The sequence below is a fragment of the Neltuma alba genome, unplaced genomic scaffold, assembly GCF_004799145.2.
Source record: "Neltuma alba isolate B1F8T4 unplaced genomic scaffold, ASM479914v2 tig00012939_pilon, whole genome shotgun sequence".
NCBI classification, from domain to species: domain Eukaryota; kingdom Viridiplantae; phylum Streptophyta; class Magnoliopsida; order Fabales; family Fabaceae; genus Neltuma; species Neltuma alba.
In genome coordinates, this window is record NW_021637305.1 from 23,383 (window position 1) to 41,147 (window position 17,765).

The following is a 17,765-nucleotide window of genomic DNA, read 5'->3' on the forward strand; positions in this document are numbered from 1 at the left end:
ATATTTAATATATTTAAATTAGTTAATTAGGTCATATATTAAAGATCGAGAGAGTATCATTTAGTTAACTTTATATATTTTCATCCAATAAATGAATTCTAAAGTGTTAATTACTAATAATAATAATAATAATAATTTGTTATGGAATAAATAATATATAAAAATCCACATGTTTGTCATTTAATGAATTTAATTGAAAACAAGCACCTTAAGTGCGGATCAAGCTAAGCATCCTGTTTTTTTTCCCCCCAATCTTTTTATTTAAAGGATTTCAATTTGATAGTACGGGAAGAAGAAAATGTTCAAAAGTTAATGTCATTTTAAAACACGATAAACAATAAGTTAACAAAAATACTACCTCCGGTCCTAATTAAATTATAAGAGCCTGTTGACTAATTTGATAAGATTAAGGAAGTAAGTTGAGTTAGTTATTTGTCCTAAATCGGTGTTGTCTTTCCTAAAATATCCTTACTAATCAAGTATATTGACTAAAACTATCATTGTTAGAAGGGCTATTTTGAAAAAAATGTATAAATATGAGAGACAAAGTGAATTGGGATCTTATATTTAGGACCAAAATAAAAGTCAAATAGGGTCTTATATTAATAACCGGAATAAGTATAATAATAAAAAACGAGAATAAAAATTGCTATTACACATGTGAGAGAAATACATAGTAGAATATTACAAATAAAGAATAGGGCAGTGAGAGAATGAGAGTAGAAGATGCAGAAATAAGATTTGTTACTTGGCAACAAATTTGGGAGGGTGACGTGGCATTTCATGTGGGTAACATTTGAAGCTGACATGGGAAGCGAGAGCGAGAAAGGAGCGTGATCGAGCTTTCCATGTAGCCATGGCAACCGTTTCTTTCGCTGCTTCAGTTACTAGCTTTAGACTCGCTACCTTTTCTCGAGCACATTCGCTATGAAACTACTTCACTCTTATGCCCTCCTTTCTCACTCCCCCACCTGCTTCATCTTCCTCCCTCTTCACCCCTATTCCACGTATTCTCTGGGCGCTCCATCTTTCTCCTTTTTCTTAGTTTAACTTCCATCCTCTCTCGGATTCAACAAGCAACAAATGGCGTTCCTGAAGCTGGGATCAAAGTCCGAATCTTTCCGCCTGGAAGGCCAATCTTGGTAAGCCTTTCCTTATTTGGTTCTTTGATCAATACACATTTCCTAATTCTTCAGCCTTTCTGATTCCTAAACCGATCGATCAGGTATTAACCCTGCTTTAGTTGCTGATCATTCCCTTTCGGAATTCAACTGCTTAAGGTTTTCAGTATCGTCCGCAAAGTCCCTTTAGTCACATCATCTGACTTTGTGATCAAAATGCAGAAACTGTCTCCTGAAAATAAAATAATAAGAAGAAGATAGGTGTTTTAAATGCCTGTCAATTAGCTGCCTAATTGCTTGGCCGGGGAAGCCAAAAATGTAAGTGGTGCATGCCATGCCATCTCCTGAGTAGTCGGGGGATGAATATGTAAACATTTGGTCTCCTATAGCAAATAGTAAAGAAAAGAACATTTCCGTTTCCTAGCATACACTAATGATATTACCCCTAGCAGAAAACATGAAATACTTGCATGGTTTTCTCGTTTGTTTTTATAACATTGTCGATGACATTAAGCGGGAATGATTTCATACTAAACATGCAAAGGAAGAATTAATAAAACTGTTATGGACGTCAACATGTAAAATCATTTCGAGGTGACAGACTGATAAACTTTAATTTTCTCGAAACATGTTCGTTATAATCAGGGAGAGATGCCAAATCCAATGATCTAATATGCTGAGTGGCACTTCTGTAATTTATTTTACAACTATAGACTTTGTTCCGAAGTAGTGGGCAGGCATCAAACAACTCACCTTCATAGTTCTGTATCACACTGAACTTGTTGGATTCTTTATTGCTTTCACAAGTGCATATTGTTATCCGGGAAATGCCTTTACAATGTCATTTTGTGTTCGGCTCATCAGTCTTCATTTTATTTTACATTCAGGATCTGCACATCAGGACTTCCAAGCGATGTTATCATTGAAGTAGGCGAGATGTCCTTTTATCTCCACAAGGTGCATATTTTAATTGAACTTTGATTATTGAAAAGGATCCTTCTATGCATGTACTTTCTTCAGTGATTTTTATTTTTAATTTGTTTTCGCTCACAGTCAACTGGACGCAACTACACTTTCATGCTGAAACTTAGATTCTTTCCCCCTTGTTGATCTTTGTGCAGTTCCCATTGCTTTCTAGAAGTGGGCTACTAAAAAGACTCATTGCCGAGTTCCCAAACGACGATGGATCAACTTGCGTTATGCAGCTTCACGATGTGCCTGGCGGAGCTAAGACATTCGAGCTCGTAACCAAGTTTTGCTACGGTGTTAAAATAGAAATCACGGCATTAAATGTAGTCAGCCTCAGATGTGCGGCAGAATACCTCCAAATGACTGAAAATTATGGTGAAGGGAATCTCATATCACAGACAGAGGCTTTACTTGATGAAGTTTTCAGTAATTGGCCAGACTCCATAAAAGCTCTTGAAACATGTGAAGAAGTCCAATCGTATGCAGAAGAGCTGCACATTGTTTCAAGATGCATTGATTCTTTGGCTATGAAGGCTTGTTCAGATCCCAACTTATTCAATTGGCCCATGGCAGCACGTAATAGCACACAGAGTCCGGAAGCAGCTATGTTATGGAATGGCATTTCTTCTGAGATTAAACCCCCGTCTTTAGGTGAAAATTGGTGGTATGAGGATGTGTCCTTCTTAAGCCTATCTCTATATAAAAGACTAATTTTAGCCATTGAATCAAAAGGTATGAAACCTGAGAATATTGCTGGATCTCTGATATATTATGTTAGGAGGTTTCTCCCGTTGATGAATAGGCAATCAAGCTTCAACGATGCAAATCATCTCAACCCAGGGACAACCATTTCTACTACTTCTGAAGCAGATCAAAGGGCTCTACTGGAAGAAATTGTGAACTTGCTTCCTAATAAGCGAGGGGTCACATCCTCCAAGAGTCTGCTTAGGCTGCTTCGTACAGCAATGATATTGCATGCAAGTCCATCATGCAGAGAACTTTTGGAGAAAAGGGTTGGATATCAACTAGATCAGGCTATGCTCGTGGATCTTCTCATTCCAAACATGGGATACTCAGTTGAGACTCTCTATGACGTAGATTGCATTCAGAGGGTTCTTGATAATTTTTTGTCAGTATACCAGCCTGCATCTGTATCAGCTTCTCCATGCATAATTGAAGAGGGGCCATTGATTGGCGAGACTGATACACTGACACCTATGACAATGGTGGCAAATTTGGTGGATGGATATCTTGCTGAGGTGGCCCCAGATGTTAATTTGAAGTTGCCCAAGTTTCAGGCACTTGCTGCTGCAATTCCAGATTATGCCAGGCCACTTGGAGATGGTTTATATCATGCAATTGACGTATACCTCAAGGTAAGGCTATGCTGTATTTTATAGCTTCCGGTAGAAATGTGTCTGTGTTCATTTTCCTCACTTCCAATTGACTGGATGATTTGGCATTGATAATAAGAACTTTTCCAAAATGTTCAACACCATATCTAACTACAATTGATGAAGATCTTGATCCTTTTGGCTTAGAATTATTTTTGCTTGAAAGAACTTTGGAACTGGGAAAGTGAGGGTGAGAAGATTGCCTAAGAAGTATAACAAGTGAAAAAGGAAATAATGAATGAGGAAAGAATGACGCGATTATTCTCTTTCTCCCCCTCTTTTTATTTTGTGAGTAGTACCGAGACCATTCAACGTATTTGCTCCAAAGGGATATCGAGTGCCTACATTTTTTTTTCCCCTTTAAATCATTGCTTATCTGGTTAAATACCTTAAGTTTAACATAATCATGTGGAAACTCCAGGCACATCCTTGGCTGACAGATTCTGAAAGGGAGCAAATTTGCAGACTAATGAACTGCCAGAAACTCTCCTTGGAAGCAAGCACCCATGCGGCGCAAAATGAAAGGCTGCCACTAAGAGTAGTTGTGCAAGTTCTATTTTTTGAACAGCTTCGTCTCCGCACATCAATTTCTGGCTGGTTCTTTGTTTCAGACAATCTTGAGAATTCACAAACCACCAATGGGGGCCTTGGCCTCCCCAAGAGTAATGGCCCTGCACTGGATGCTGAAAACATGAGAGAACGGGTTTCAGAGCTTGAGAAGGAATGCTCAAGCATCAAGAATGAGCTTCAGAAATTAGCAAAGACGAAAAAAAGTTGGAGCCTTTTCCCAAAAAGATTAGGCTTTAGAAGAAAGCCTGAGTGCTGCAATCCAAAAGAAGCGAACGAATGTGATGCTACGGGACCGGAATCATCTATGAATGGAAAAATAAATGGTGAAAATAGTTAAGGGAGTTCACTGAATTTCATAGCTCAAGTAAGTGGAAATGCATCTGTTTTCATTCGCTACATCTAATTCTAATTTCGTTTATGTCAATGCAGTATTGAGTTGACAATCGAATTTGCGGGTAGACATGTTAGTGACTTCTTTCAAACGAGTGCTAACTGTAGTTCACATTTCATGCTATAGTCTTACAAGATGAAATCTCCAGTTAACCAAGTTACTTGTTCCGTTTTATTGTGGCTGCAGATTGATGTATTCTAACGACTTCCGTAACCCATGAGCGCAAAAGGGAGAGTATTAATTGTGAATTTAAGACGTCAACAATCCAAGTAAATATGGAGTGGGGGGGGGGGGGGGGAACGGAGACCTTATAACGGCCAGCATCCAGTTAAATTGATAGCCCTCAAATGCAGCTTTGGCTGGAGTTAAATTGAATCCAAAAATCCCGTCATGTTGAACGTGAATTACTGACACATGAATTCAGTGAAGGTTTTGAGTGCAACTTCCCGGGTTGGCTGAGTGCTTCATGGAATATTTTGAATGGTTGATGGTTGATTCTAAGATATTTAATTTCACATATCTGATCCCACTGTCCAGTTCATCTAATCAAGCTATGAGGTTTATGGGTGAGAATTAGAGTTTATGCAGTAATGCAACATCCAACTTGTGTGTGTGTGTGTGTGTGTGTGTATCCAACTTGTGAGGAAGGTGCTTTGATTGCTAAGCCAACAACCCCAATTCCATCCGTATAGCTCTACTGAGATAGAGGCACCCTCGACATCTTCTTCTTCCGTTTTTAGTTCAATTCGCTAGTGTCGAAGTTAGCAGGCTCGGCCTCTCATTTGATCACGGTGACTGTTTGCTGTAGTTGCAGCCCAGCAAGCCCATATATCCTATAATGGTTTGCTCAAGAGATTAGTTAATAACTAATTTAAAATACCATTCAAAATTTCACAACGAATCATCCAGACCCGGTTATCAGGACAAAAGTATCCCCATCCCAATTAGTATAAAGGCTATTGCACATGTCCAGCTTCCTTTTATTTCTTTTGATGGGGAAGCACGTAGACAAGACCACCAACTATGATGTTGATATCTTCCTTATCGGACCCACAACGGACACAGTTTTAGAGACTGTCGTCAGTCCTTATACAGTGGTAATTAAGGGATGTTATGGCTGTCTTTTAATGTTGAGTAAACAGATATTGAGCCATGATAATACAAATCAGGTTACTCTGGATCCTACGACCAAAGAAGTCTTTGAAAGGTGCTTTGCCGGGTAGTGGTCCTACTGCTGGATGGATGTAGGATGTTTGCCGAAACTAGCACTGTATAACTTCCCGGACAACCTCTTATTTTCGGTCATTTGCCAAGATTAACTCCTACATTTACCGCACAGGTCGACTATTACCTTCAAAAGAGCTCCTTTCTGATGCCAAACTCTTCCTTCTCCTCCTTCCTTTGCCTTTTTCCACTTTGCTAGAACTTGAAAAGCAAGAGTCGGGTTTAAGTCCCCAGTCACTGGGTTGCCTTCATTCATTGTTCCATCGGTTTTTCGATTTTTCCTTTCTTGAATTTTTTCCCCCCCTCAAAACTTTCACCACGATGGTAAAATATAAAGTTTAATAAAGGGCAGTCTAATGAAAGCGCCTTTGCTTAAGGGTTTTGATATATATGACCCTCGGAGGGACAGATTCCTTCAATTCCTGTTTGCACCTCTTCGCAAAGGGAAACATCAGAAATGAGTGAAGAACCATTTAAAGCTTTTGGAATCACCTTCTAACCAACAATCCCAATTCTAAAAGGCAGTGTTTTCAATCACTGGCAATTGATAGATTTTACTGGGGCCAGCAATGGTATCATATTGTCGTTAGCACAGTGAGGCACTTGATCCTTAAGTATGGGTTTGAAGCCCTAGTAGCCCTCGCAACTCAGGGCACTGTCCATAGATGGCCCTACAAATTGTAGCCTCTTTATCCAACTTAACGGAGTGGTTCCTGAGGAATGCAGTGCCTGCCGTCGCGGTTCCACTTAAGTATTGGACCGAGTCGTCCGTTAACGGTCGTTGGTTGGGACTGTCTTGTCTCTCTCAAACACCTTTTGAGTTTTGAACTCATGCCAGTTACTGCAAACACTGGCCCCTGAACATGCCCATCACGTAATTGTTCCTATTCTTAATTATTGATACTCACGGCCATTTAGGTTGGACCATGTATTCTCTTTGCCCGCCCTATTTAGCCCTTTTTTTTTGTTTTCCCCTCTTGTCTTTCTATAGATTCTCTGTTAGCAAATAGCAACACAAGGACCCTGCCCGACTCCTCTCACATCCGCTTCCCCTTATCCCCCAGGATGAAACAGCGTTATTGTATTTACTCGGATAAAAAGGATAAAATAAAAATTTCCGAGGGTTTGTGTCGGACAAATTGTTACACGCGGTTCTTGTAGTTACATGATGATAATTGTAAGGAGTCGCTGAAAACTCACCGTAGTTCACATATCTATCACTTTAAATATTCACACTAGTTAATAAATTTCTTCCTCTGACTCTTTCCGCACTGATCTTAACTACAAGGAGTTTTTACATGGAGGGCATAAAAAATAGCTGGTGACCCAGGCAAGTTAAAAGCTAATTGATAGTATTGAAGGATAATTCCAGATTAAGACCCTACTACTTACAGCTTGAAAGGAAATCAGACTCTCACAAGTAGGAAACTAATGAGTTTCACGTATTCAGGTCAATCCCAGTAATTTACAGAAGAAATTTTAAATGGCAAAGGTTAAAAAAAAAAAAAACAAAAGAAGAGTGATTCTAGAAATTAGCTTCTTCCACTTTCAATGTTACTTCTGTCAGGTTTCATCTTCCTTGCACTTGAAGTAAACCTAACTACCTTGAAATATTATATTCTTCAGGGTAACCCAGCTGTTCAATCTGCCACTTCAACTTGGGAGCAACACTTTCATGACGGGGAACATAATCCTGCAAGTCAAACATTTCCCTTCCTCTGTTAACAATACACATCTGCACTAATCAGCAGAACAAAAGGAAAATGGACTAGATACCAGAGATGTGCTTAATTGTTGTCGGGTTAAAAAAAGAAGAAGAAGAAGAAGAAAGAATATCGATTCATGTCATTATCTAAAAATATAATTTTATGTTTGCGTCTATACATTTCCATAATGATGTCAAAGCAGTTGATTTCTCACTGGAAAAGTTACTTCAGGTGACGAAAATCAAAATGAATAGTGTAGAGCACAAGCCTTTGCAGTATATGGCTAAGAACAAATCAAAAGACATCAGGATGAGAAAAAGGGAAATCCTGAACAAAAAGTGCTTTAAATAAGGGCATCCATTGAATTGAATTACCTCTAATTTCTTGACCAACTCTTTAGGTGTTGGCGCCGATACAATGATGTGGCGGGCATTAGGATTAATAAATCCCTCTTCCACGGCTTTGTCAACGAATGATAGCAAGGAATTGTAATATCCATCGACATTTAATAATCCTACCTACAAGTTGTGGAATCCCAGACCTAATTAGGATAAAACGGACTAAAAGATTCCTCATAGCACATGAATATATAATTAGTTAATTACCGGTTTGTCATGAATCCCAAGTTGAGCCCAGGTAATGACTTCAAGAAGCTCTTCTAAAGTCCCGTAGCCGCCTGTATGTGACTTGTATGAGTTTCTCAAAAAGTTAAATTAAAAAACAGAGGCTACCCGAATGATACCAGGAAAAAAAAAAAAGCATACATAGTTAATTCGAAAAATTATTTATTTCAGTTTGTCACTGTGTTTGTTTGGTATCTGTGGTGCTTAGTCTTGGCTTTGTGGAACCCAGCGCACTGGATTCAAATTCCACGATGGATATCATAATCGTAGCGTCAAGTAAAAGGCCTTCTTTTGACTTGGTTTCTAAACCCTCTAACTCATATTCTCTTCCACTCTTGGGCCGCCTGAGCTGAGGGTTCCGTTTTCATACCGGGGGGACCCACAAATAAAGAGCAAATGACAACTCTGCCGTAACATGCCTCTTCTGTCTTGCTGGTTTCTCAGCACTCAATTACTGTGGGCAATAATAACTGAAAGAAAGCTCGTTGAAAGGGTAAGGCATGATTCCCTGTCGGGTACAGGTGCTATTTGGAAAAAAACAATCAATGTGAAAGTTCTCCCTTGCTTTACCAACCTATCTTTAGCAAAATATTTGGTACAATAATCAATAATGTCACAGTTTAAAGGATTGAGGTAGAGGTGAAAAAATGGCATGAAACCAGAACCACAGCTGCCAAGGGCCTCAGAGAGATCTGATTTTCAGTGTAAAAATTGTAGAAGGTCAGGTTTATGAGCAAGGTATGTTCGAAGGGTCGCTCTCTAATCATAGCCTTGGGTTGTGTGAGAAGTGAGAACATCAGGAAAAGTTGCTTTGGACTCTGCAGGACGCACTACCGATTTTACAACAGTGTCCCGATTACAAACATGTTTAATTTCCAATTGAATAATAGTGGTACCCAAAGACGCCTGCGAAGGCCTTATTTAAAACAAAGAAAAATCCCACCCCACTTGTGTTACCTCGATTCTTCAATGTTTAGCATTGGCCAAAAAATGTCTAGTAAGTAGAAGACTAGTCGACCCTATCCATTAGGAATCACTTCCAAATCATACAGAAGTACTTAAAAACTCTTGTCAAGCAACATCCATGATTAGGCGTGGCAATCTTTGTAATGATGTTAGGCCCAAAAAGTAGTTAAATAAAATATCAACAGTTTGTGTTTATAGGATGTAGTGGGCAAACATTTTAGGGAGTTTTATGTGACCTTACATATATAACAAGTAGAATAGGTTAATAATAAAAACGTCATTTACTGTTTTCTAACTTGTTGGAATTTCGAGAAGAAGTCGATACCTGAATCCTCTGTACTAGAAACAAAGGAAAAATGAGCTTTATGATTCTAATTTTTATCTTTGAGCCTCTGCACTATATTTGAAGACTGACCTGGTAAGGCAATAAAGGCATCGGAATGCTTAGCCATCTCAGCCTTCCTTTGGTGCATGTCTGCTACTGCCTTCACTTCTCCCACCGTTTCGCCAGTTAGCTGCAACAGGGACAACCAAGAATAAGATAGGGACAAGAAAATCAATTTCACGGAGAGAAAAAAAGACCCGTGATTTGGACTGCTATGCAGGCTGCAAGGGTTGCAGCAAAGGGAGAGTAATTCAGTAATTCTTTATATACATTTACCCTGCCTATTTCCCAGATAGTGATAGTAATTTATAACTGAAAATTGATTGGAAGGGGATAGAAATAGTTCTTTCCGAATAAAAGCCAATGGAGTAAAACCAAAGAAACTGCACAGTGCTTGTCAACTAAACGTATATGGATGGAACTGTTTGCCAAATAGAAAAACAGGAAGATGAGATGCACATTGATTGGGATAAAACCATCTATTCTAGTGATAAGGCGGATAGGACGGCCAAGCATTGACCCAAAAAGAGAAAGAAAAAGGGTGAAATATTGAGGTTTGCCAAGAAGCTTAATCCAGTCCAGCTGTCCGGGGAGGAGGATGTACGCAGATGAATTTTCTGAACGGAAAATGAAGTCGGAAATAGACGAAAACTTTCATGCATATGATATCATTAATACTTTTATGTGTGGTAGTTGATAAGGATATTCATCAAATAGAGTACTGATATAATTTAAATTTGAAAAAAAAAATTTTTGAGTCCGATGCCTTGATGAAGAGAAACAAATAAACAATACAATTTGCAGTACTCTAAAAATACTCAGTTTCTCTCCTATGTGGAGCAGACATACCTCTCGAGGCATGAGCGTCTTGGGAATAACTCTGCGAGAGACAGTAACATGACAAAAATCAGTGTCAAATGAAAAAGAATCCCACATAAGCACGGTGATTACTCATTGATTCTGTTTACTTGATCTTCCTTTTCCCCAACATATTTGGGGAGAAAAGAGGAAAAAATAAAAGGGAAGGCTAAGGAAAAGTAAGAAAATAATCATACCCAATGACATGCCGACCGCCATCATGAACTGCTTGTGAAACCAAACCCATTAGACCAATGCTTCCCCCACCGTAGACCAGATCGATGTTCCTTGACACCTGCAGACACCATTAATCTAATCAGCCTAGGAATACGAAATAGCAAAGGCGGACAAGACTGGCGATCATACTGTGATGTCAAAAAATGCTTTCATGATGACCCATCTGGAAATATAATTTGACGGCACTTCATCCCAACACTTTCAAGCCCCAAGACAGAGAAAAAGTAAAAGGCGTGGAGAAATCATTCTTTAATTCTCAGTCAGCAAGGGGCCACTTGCAAGACTTGAAATTGAAACTCTTCAGTTTAGAGGTGCTGAGACACCCAGGTAACAGCAAAAATTGAGTGCCCTTCCTTCAGAGAAGAAGCGGTAGCACATGTCCAAGAAGATGCGTGAAAAACGTGAAATTTTGAAATCATCTCATCATATACATCCTAGTTTTGAACTCAAAAATGATAAAACCTTAAATCAATGTAAAGTTTGATTTCCAGAGGACCATGAACAAGCATCAAACATGTCATAAACACAGCGAGTTTACCCAAAATAAATTCATTGTGGAAGCATAATCTGCAGTACATTAAATGACAGAGATTAGCCATTTCCATCGTATTTGCACGGATTCAACTCTATTATAAATGAAATACATTCCAGAAAAGAAATATCCCGGAAGGCCTTCTGGTTGTGTTCATAAAAACAAGATACAGGGAATGCTAGGGAGTGAACAAAACCGGACAAATATATAAAAAATAATAATGTAGCAAAGCATGAATACCAATTCCTTGCCAAGCTCGATAGCAGCATCTTGATAGCTACTCTTCTTGCCCTGGCTGCTTCCACAGAACACACAAATCCTCTTAAACCTTGACTTCCTTATCTCACTCTCTATCTCCATTGCTACAAACTAATTATATTCACCCACACAGTGTCTCACTCTGCTTTTTGTTTGTGAATGGTATAGAAACACTTGTTAAACCAAAAGAATCTCCCTCCTAGATTCCCCTCCTGCTTCTATGCTTGTGAACTCATATGTCTGTCATCGAAATTGCAAGTATGGACTACGCCCATTTGATTGCTTGGGCATTGAGTGAAGTGCGTCCTCTTCTTCATACCTATATATAAAACCCATCGCACGTGATACGTGCCTTGGCACGCTTGCGTTCCCAGACCACTCCTACATACAACCTTGCCACGCGCGCACAAAACTGCTCTTTGTTCCCTCCCTTGTTCTTGCCAAGTGCCAACGTTGGGTTAACTTAACCTGATTTTTTATATAAATATTATTAGTACATTTCACTCCCCTTACATACTAGTATGTTGCAAACACTCCGTTTTATATTTCCTTTACATCAAAGAACTCAACTTTATACTACGATCTGTGAAAAAAATGCGCAAATTTGTAGGAAAAATAAAAATTGAATCCACTATATACTGGCAAATATAGAGTTAAAGGGAGTTCTGATTTATATATGTCAGTGTGACCTAATTGTAATTTCCTACATGATTATATAATTTAATTTTTAGTATGATGATAACGATTGTTGAATAAATTAATTTTAGAAGAAATAGGTGTTATATAAAAAATTAATTTTATTAATAAAAGTAAAATTAAAAGGAGATTGAGAGTAAGGGGATATAAGTGGAATCGTACTAGTCAAAGGGATATAAGCGTAATTTGGGCTATTCGGGAGGAGGAAAAAAGTCAATATAATTTATTTTTATTGTAAAAACAAAACAGAATATCAAGTGAGCGTCTAGTCGTTGATCACTTATTTGCCTAATTGCCTTAGTCTGACCAAGATAAAGATAAAAAATTCATGGCTTTCCCGAGAGAATAATACTGCCATATTTTGATAATCTAAGGATCAAAATCCTTTTACTTTTCTGTGTCTTTTTGCCATAAAAGGAACCTACCTTCCCCTTGCAAGCACCCGGTTCACCTAATATATATACATAATACACACACACACATATAGAGACAGAGAGCAGAGTATATGAAAGAGGAAAAGTGGGGAGCTAATTGGCGAATAGAAAATCCCCAGACCGTTGAAGAGGGCTTAGTTCATAGAATTCTGCAATTGGAAATTTTGTAACGTGGATGAGAACTGCCTGCTTGTCCAACGTCACAGACGTAGTAGTGGCAATTATCAATTTTGCTTGCAACACTATGTCCAATTGTTCTGCTTTTGTGTTCATATCTGACTAGTACAAGTGTTGCAACAAAACACAAAGGCCAGATCCATTCATCTACCCAGAAAAGGACTAAAGCCTACGCCACTAAAGAAAAACCCCATTTATCCATAATTTTTCAGACTAACCTAAACCCATACTCGCTTCACTGGGAGTGTAACCCACAGACCTCCAAGCAGATGAATTAAGTAATGGTTTGTGAATGGGCGTCGCTGAGCAAGTGATGGGTAGTGACAGGCTCTGGCTCTTTCGAACATTGTGGGACGATGATTGGTTTAAGAGGACATGAGTGGGCAATAACCTATCAGCTTGTACCCTCATCCACCCTTCCTGGCTCGACACTCTTGCTGAACGCTTAGCAAACATTTGATTTTTTTCTGCACACGCTCCTTTCCATTCCCCCCATATCCTCTTTCCCACATTTCTTCGAGCATCTGGTCCCCATTCCCTCACCTTCTCCAAAGCCCCAGCATTTTTAATTCCATTTTTAAAACAACCCCATTTCCAAGTTTCTTCATTTTTTTTTAATGGGTTAATAAACTACTGACACAAAACATTTTGTTCGTAGCAGTCTTGCCAGGATTGCTGGAACTGGTGAATCCAGCCTTTAACCCACTGTCATTATATACTAGTCTAAGCCTTAGGGCTCCAATCCCTAAATTCCCTTCCTGGCTGGTCTTGTTTAGCTTTATTAGCACACCTTTGTTGGTCTAATTCTGGCACGCTCTTCATGCTCCACAGTCCTCTGTGTTGCTTAGAGAGTATAAACTCGTGATCACTCTTTCTTAATCGGGGATTGAACTTGCGTTTAAATATTAAGGCCAAACCCCCTCATACTAGCATGCGCGTTTAAGGCATGCTTTTGTATGCAAGTGTCGTATTGAGTCGGGATACATAATTGGACTGACTTAATTAGAAGATATATGAGTCAAGAGACGAATTTGAGGCTCTTAATTCTAAGTACGCTGTCGATAAGTTGAAGTTATGAGTTATGAGTAACTATCACTAATCACTATATAATGGAATACTATATGATGAAGGGGAGGGAGACAGGGAAGAGTGTGAAGCAGTAAGCTCCAGTTCTGCCAACGGCCGACCCATTTTGATGTTGCCTGGAATTCCCTTTTCATTTCCAATACACTCACTATTTTTTGCTTATCCTTCTGTCCCCATCTCCACTCCCATAACTTTCTGGCCTATCTCTGCCTCCACAGAGTATGTCCATTTCGTTTTCTTAACTTGTGTTTTCAAGAAAATGCCACGGTTATAGTTATCCCTGGTTATAAGAACGACACTACAAAAATAAAAGAGATTGTATATATATCTATTCAAATCAATAAATCATCTATAGAAAGCTAACGGGGGCATCAAAGGAAATAAATGGATCATCAATCAATTAAGCTAATAAGTTCATCGGCATCCTACATTTATTCATTTTTTTTACAAGATAGTCTTTATAATAATAATAGTTCTAGCTAATAATACACTTGACGAACAAGGATATTTTAAGAAAAACAACACATATTTATTACAAATAACTAATTTAATTTTTTTTTTAATCTACTCAACTTAAATAACTGATTCTTATATTAAGAATCGGAACTAGTAATTTATAATAGGTCAAGGAAAGCATGCTGTCCTTTGTTTTTTCTGTGACACCATACGTTCCTTCAGTGCATGTGAAGCTATATACTATGTATATTTGTGAGAATTTTTTAAGGAAAAAGTCAATCGGAATTTTAGGATACGTAACTCTGGTTAATGGAATGAAGTTTTGTGCCTGCAAATTAGCCTTTCTGCTTAGTAAGTACTAGTATCATGCTAATTTGCCAGGATCAGAAGCGCTCATTTTGGGTCTGATGGCGAGGAGCTCAACCCATGTCACATTCATTGCTCCGTACTATCTTCGGTCCTAATTATAAAAGCCAGTTGACTAATTTGAGGAGATTAAGAAGTAAGTTGAGTTAGTTATTTGTCCTAAATAAGTGTTGTCTTTCCTAAAATATCCTTACTAATCAAGTATATTGACTAGAACTATCATTATTAGAAGGATTATTTAAAAAAAAAATGTATAAATATGATAGACAAGTGGATTGGGGTTTTATATTTATGAGTAAAATAAAAGTCAAACAAAGTCTTATATTAAAGACCGGAGGTAGTATTTTGCACTCAGCCACTCCTTACTTTAGCTGCCGCCTCTGCCTCACCCTCCTTTCTTTCTTTCTTTTTTCCTTTTTTTTTTTAACTTCTCATAATGCCACCTCTAGTTCTTTATCTCATTTAACTTTTATTTTGATTATAAATATAAGATATTAATTCATTTTGTTTTTTATATTTATTTATTTATTTTTAAAATAATCTTTCTAATAATGATAATTCTAACAAATAAATTTGATTAATAAGAATATTTTAAAAAAGACAACACTTATTTATTACAAATAATTAAATTAATATATTTTCTTAATCTATTCAAACCAATTAACTAATTGTTATATTTAGAACCAGAACTAATATAATATCATCATCATCATCATCATGCTTCTCACTCTCGCTCTGCCGGCTCTGATCATAAACGTTACAAATGCAGATATGCAATAGTCATATTTAGGTGCCGAGAATATTTCTGAAAGATTCGGAAACCAAAAGATTTGCATCCCGAGAAAACGGAAGCGTTGGCCGTTTAGAAGGTGCTTAAGGCGGGCGAAAATTCGACCGCGACGGATGCGTGTTGTTAGGGTAAGACCCTCACATGTCCCCTTACCAGTTCAAACCTTCCCCTTTCCCTTTTCACCATCCCCTGCCCATACGCTCCCCTCCAGATCCCGCCATGTTTAATTTGTTTGGATGTGACTCATAATTGAGCAACCTTCACATTTTCAGTTTTTCACACACACACTTAACCTCTTTCTTACACGGTAACCACCACCCTCCCCTCCCGTCCCCTGTACCTTCTCAGTTTCTTCCCAAAAAATTTATTCTACCACTTGATTCCCGTTGCTTCTTCTCTCCTCCGGTCTTTAATATAAGACCCATTTAACTAATTTGATTAGATTAAAGAAGTTAGGTAAGTTAGTTAATTATAAGAAAAATGACACATTTTTCCTAAAACACCACAATCATCTTTTTTAATACCTCTCTCTTTCTTCTATTTGACTATGGTTGAGGGAGTATTTATAGGGGTAATTTAGAGAAAATTGATAAATATGAGAAATGGGTCTTATATTTAGGATCAAAACCAATTCAAGAATTGAGTCCTATATTAAATACCGGAGGAGTATCCTGTATCTCACTTTTCGATAGTTGTCGTGCCCATGTGACCATGTCCTATGAAACAAAACATTAACTTGCGAAGCAAACCTTTTTTTTTTCCCTTTTAATAAATCCCACTTGCTTTTGTCCTTAAACAACCGCTACACTTTGAATCCCGAAAACCGGTCTCGACCCCAGTCAATTCCATCTTTTCTCAACTTGATTCTCAAGTATTTGTGTGGTCATTTTCTGTCTCCTCCCGGTGTTATGCAATTTCAGATTCACAAATATGCTATATTCTTTATTTCCCTTCCCTTCCATTTGTCACGCTTGGCCGGTACCATTGTCGACACTCTGTTTTCTTCATCTGAATTCCACCCAACATGCCGCTTCCCTTCGCACACTCACACACACGCGCGCGCGATCCCATTGAAAGTATTTGATGTTAGCTAGGAATTAATAGGATGATCGCTAGGGCGACGCGGACAATCAAATTTAGCATATCTAATGATAAAGACCATATGATAATATTCCACATGGAGATAAAAGTGATTGGCGGTTGATAAAATTGCACGAATCCCGAGAGTTCACCAGAAAATAGACGGACAAGAATTGAGGGAGAGGGATGATGATGCAGGTTGTGGGCGGCATATTGGAGCAGATGAGTAAGAGAGAGTGCTGCAAAGGAGAGGAAAGAATAAAAACAGAGACAAAAAAGGCTGCTCCATAAGCATTGAGTGGTTTGACTTACAGGTCCACACAGCACTTAAGCCCATAACTTTATGCTCGCTATAAGCCAGGCGATTGGGAAGGGCGACCATTAAACCCCCTGCCCCACCCTCATCATTCACCATTCAATGGGGTCGTTCCACGTGTCAGTCGCTCCTCTGTCGCTGTCACTCTATCCCCTCATCAATTACTGCTGCACAATCATCATCATTATTCATTCCTCCTCATCACTTTGCATGGAAATGCAGCGCATGATTTCACTTATTGTACCGTTCAGATGGGCTTCATACTTTTGCTCCTTCTTAATCATGCTCTGTTATTTTTTTCTGAGGCATCCGCGACGTACGTAGGTGCGGTGTCTGTATACACAATTTTCCTGCTAAGCTGAGTCATAAAAGAACCCTTTTTGTGGTCATGCTGGCGTGCGTATAATGCCTCAGTGAAATGGTTTAGAAGCCAAAGCCTAATTTCAAGGACCTTTGACCCTTTTGGGCGAAGACGTGAAGTGAGAACATAACCGACCTGGTTTTTGGAATTTGGTGCCGCGTTGGTCAATTTTGTCTACTTGCTGAATTTTTTATTTTTCATGGCTTTGTGTGTGTGTGTGTAACGAGAAATAATAGGCTTTTGCTGTTAGCTGATTTTCTTGTCGACGGAAAAGCCTTACTTTAGAAGAAATGAAAAAGCTATGGTGATTTGCCCAGACAGTACTCGGACATGAACCGCTTTCATTCAAAAAAGTGTTCTTTGTTTACTTTAATATTTCTTCTTTTTTAAGACATCTGCATTGTCTGTAATGGCAATCGGGGCTTGGGATTTTTAACATGTAACCTTGTTTGGAAAATTGTTAAGAAAACGTAATCAATGGTTTCTCTTTTGAATGATTGAGTAACAACCTCTTTTTGACTGCATTATATTTCTAATTCTGCTATATACCTTACTCTGCTGCCAACCCACAACTGCACACAACTCAATGAAGCTTAAAAGCTGCTTTGAATCATGGATTGTTTTGAACAACATGTCCTTCTTTTTCTATGCTTTTTTATCAACAAAATTATGGACTACTTTTGAACGAGCAGAGAAACATTAAAATGGAGGCCCACGCTACTGACAGATGAATTTTGGTCCCAGTGCGAAACTTACAAACTGGTCTGGT

At 38.5% G+C, this 17,765-nt stretch overlaps 2 protein-coding genes across 2 annotated transcripts; one reads left to right on the forward strand and one right to left on the reverse strand.

Moving 5' to 3' along the window:
- Positions 1 to 930: 930 nt before the first annotated feature.
- On the forward strand, positions 931 to 4,700 carry LOC114732835 (BTB/POZ domain-containing protein At5g03250). The gene is made up of 5 exons (XM_028920200.1): positions 931 to 1,142; positions 2,009 to 2,078; positions 2,243 to 3,466; positions 3,906 to 4,418; positions 4,632 to 4,700. The coding sequence occupies exons 1-4, from the start codon at positions 1,084 to 1,086 to the stop codon at positions 4,389 to 4,391; spliced, it is 1,839 nt and encodes a 612-aa protein (XP_028776033.1). The 5' UTR covers positions 931 to 1,083; the 3' UTR covers positions 4,392 to 4,418; positions 4,632 to 4,700.
- A 2,294-nt stretch (positions 4,701 to 6,994) lies between these two features.
- Positions 6,995 to 11,507, reverse strand: LOC114732877 (cytokinin riboside 5'-monophosphate phosphoribohydrolase LOG3-like). Its single transcript, XM_028920256.1, has 7 exons — positions 11,217 to 11,507; positions 10,405 to 10,502; positions 10,199 to 10,229; positions 9,380 to 9,479; positions 7,981 to 8,051; positions 7,750 to 7,893; positions 6,995 to 7,362 (listed from the first exon to the last, which is right to left on the reverse strand). The coding sequence occupies exons 1-7, from the start codon at positions 11,334 to 11,336 to the stop codon at positions 7,270 to 7,272; spliced, it is 657 nt and encodes a 218-aa protein (XP_028776089.1). The 5' UTR covers positions 11,337 to 11,507; the 3' UTR covers positions 6,995 to 7,269.
- Between the last annotated feature and the right edge of the window lie 6,258 nt (positions 11,508 to 17,765).

What these genes read in the sequence shown, in the direction of transcription:
- LOC114732835 (XM_028920200.1), top strand. Translation starts at nt 1,084, where the DNA reads ATGGCGTTCCTGAAGCTGGGATCAAAGTCCGAATCTTTCCGCCTGGAA. An exon ending in CGCCTGGAAGGCCAATCTTG is followed by an intron (nt 1,143 to 2,008) that starts GTAAGCCTTTCC and finishes TTTTACATTCAG; the next exon opens with GATCTGCACATCAGGACTTC. An exon ending in CAATTGACGTATACCTCAAG is followed by an intron (nt 3,467 to 3,905) that starts GTAAGGCTATGC and finishes TGGAAACTCCAG; the next exon opens with GCACATCCTTGGCTGACAGA.
- LOC114732877 (XM_028920256.1), bottom strand. Translation starts at nt 11,336, where the DNA reads ATGGAGATAGAGAGTGAGATAAGGAAGTCAAGGTTTAAGAGGATTTGT. An exon ending in GGCGGTCGGCATGTCATTGG is followed by an intron (nt 10,230 to 10,404) that starts GTATGATTATTT and finishes TGTCTCTCGCAG; the next exon opens with AGTTATTCCCAAGACGCTCA. An exon ending in TTGGGATTCATGACAAACCG is followed by an intron (nt 7,894 to 7,980) that starts GTAATTAACTAA and finishes CACAACTTGTAG; the next exon opens with GTAGGATTATTAAATGTCGA.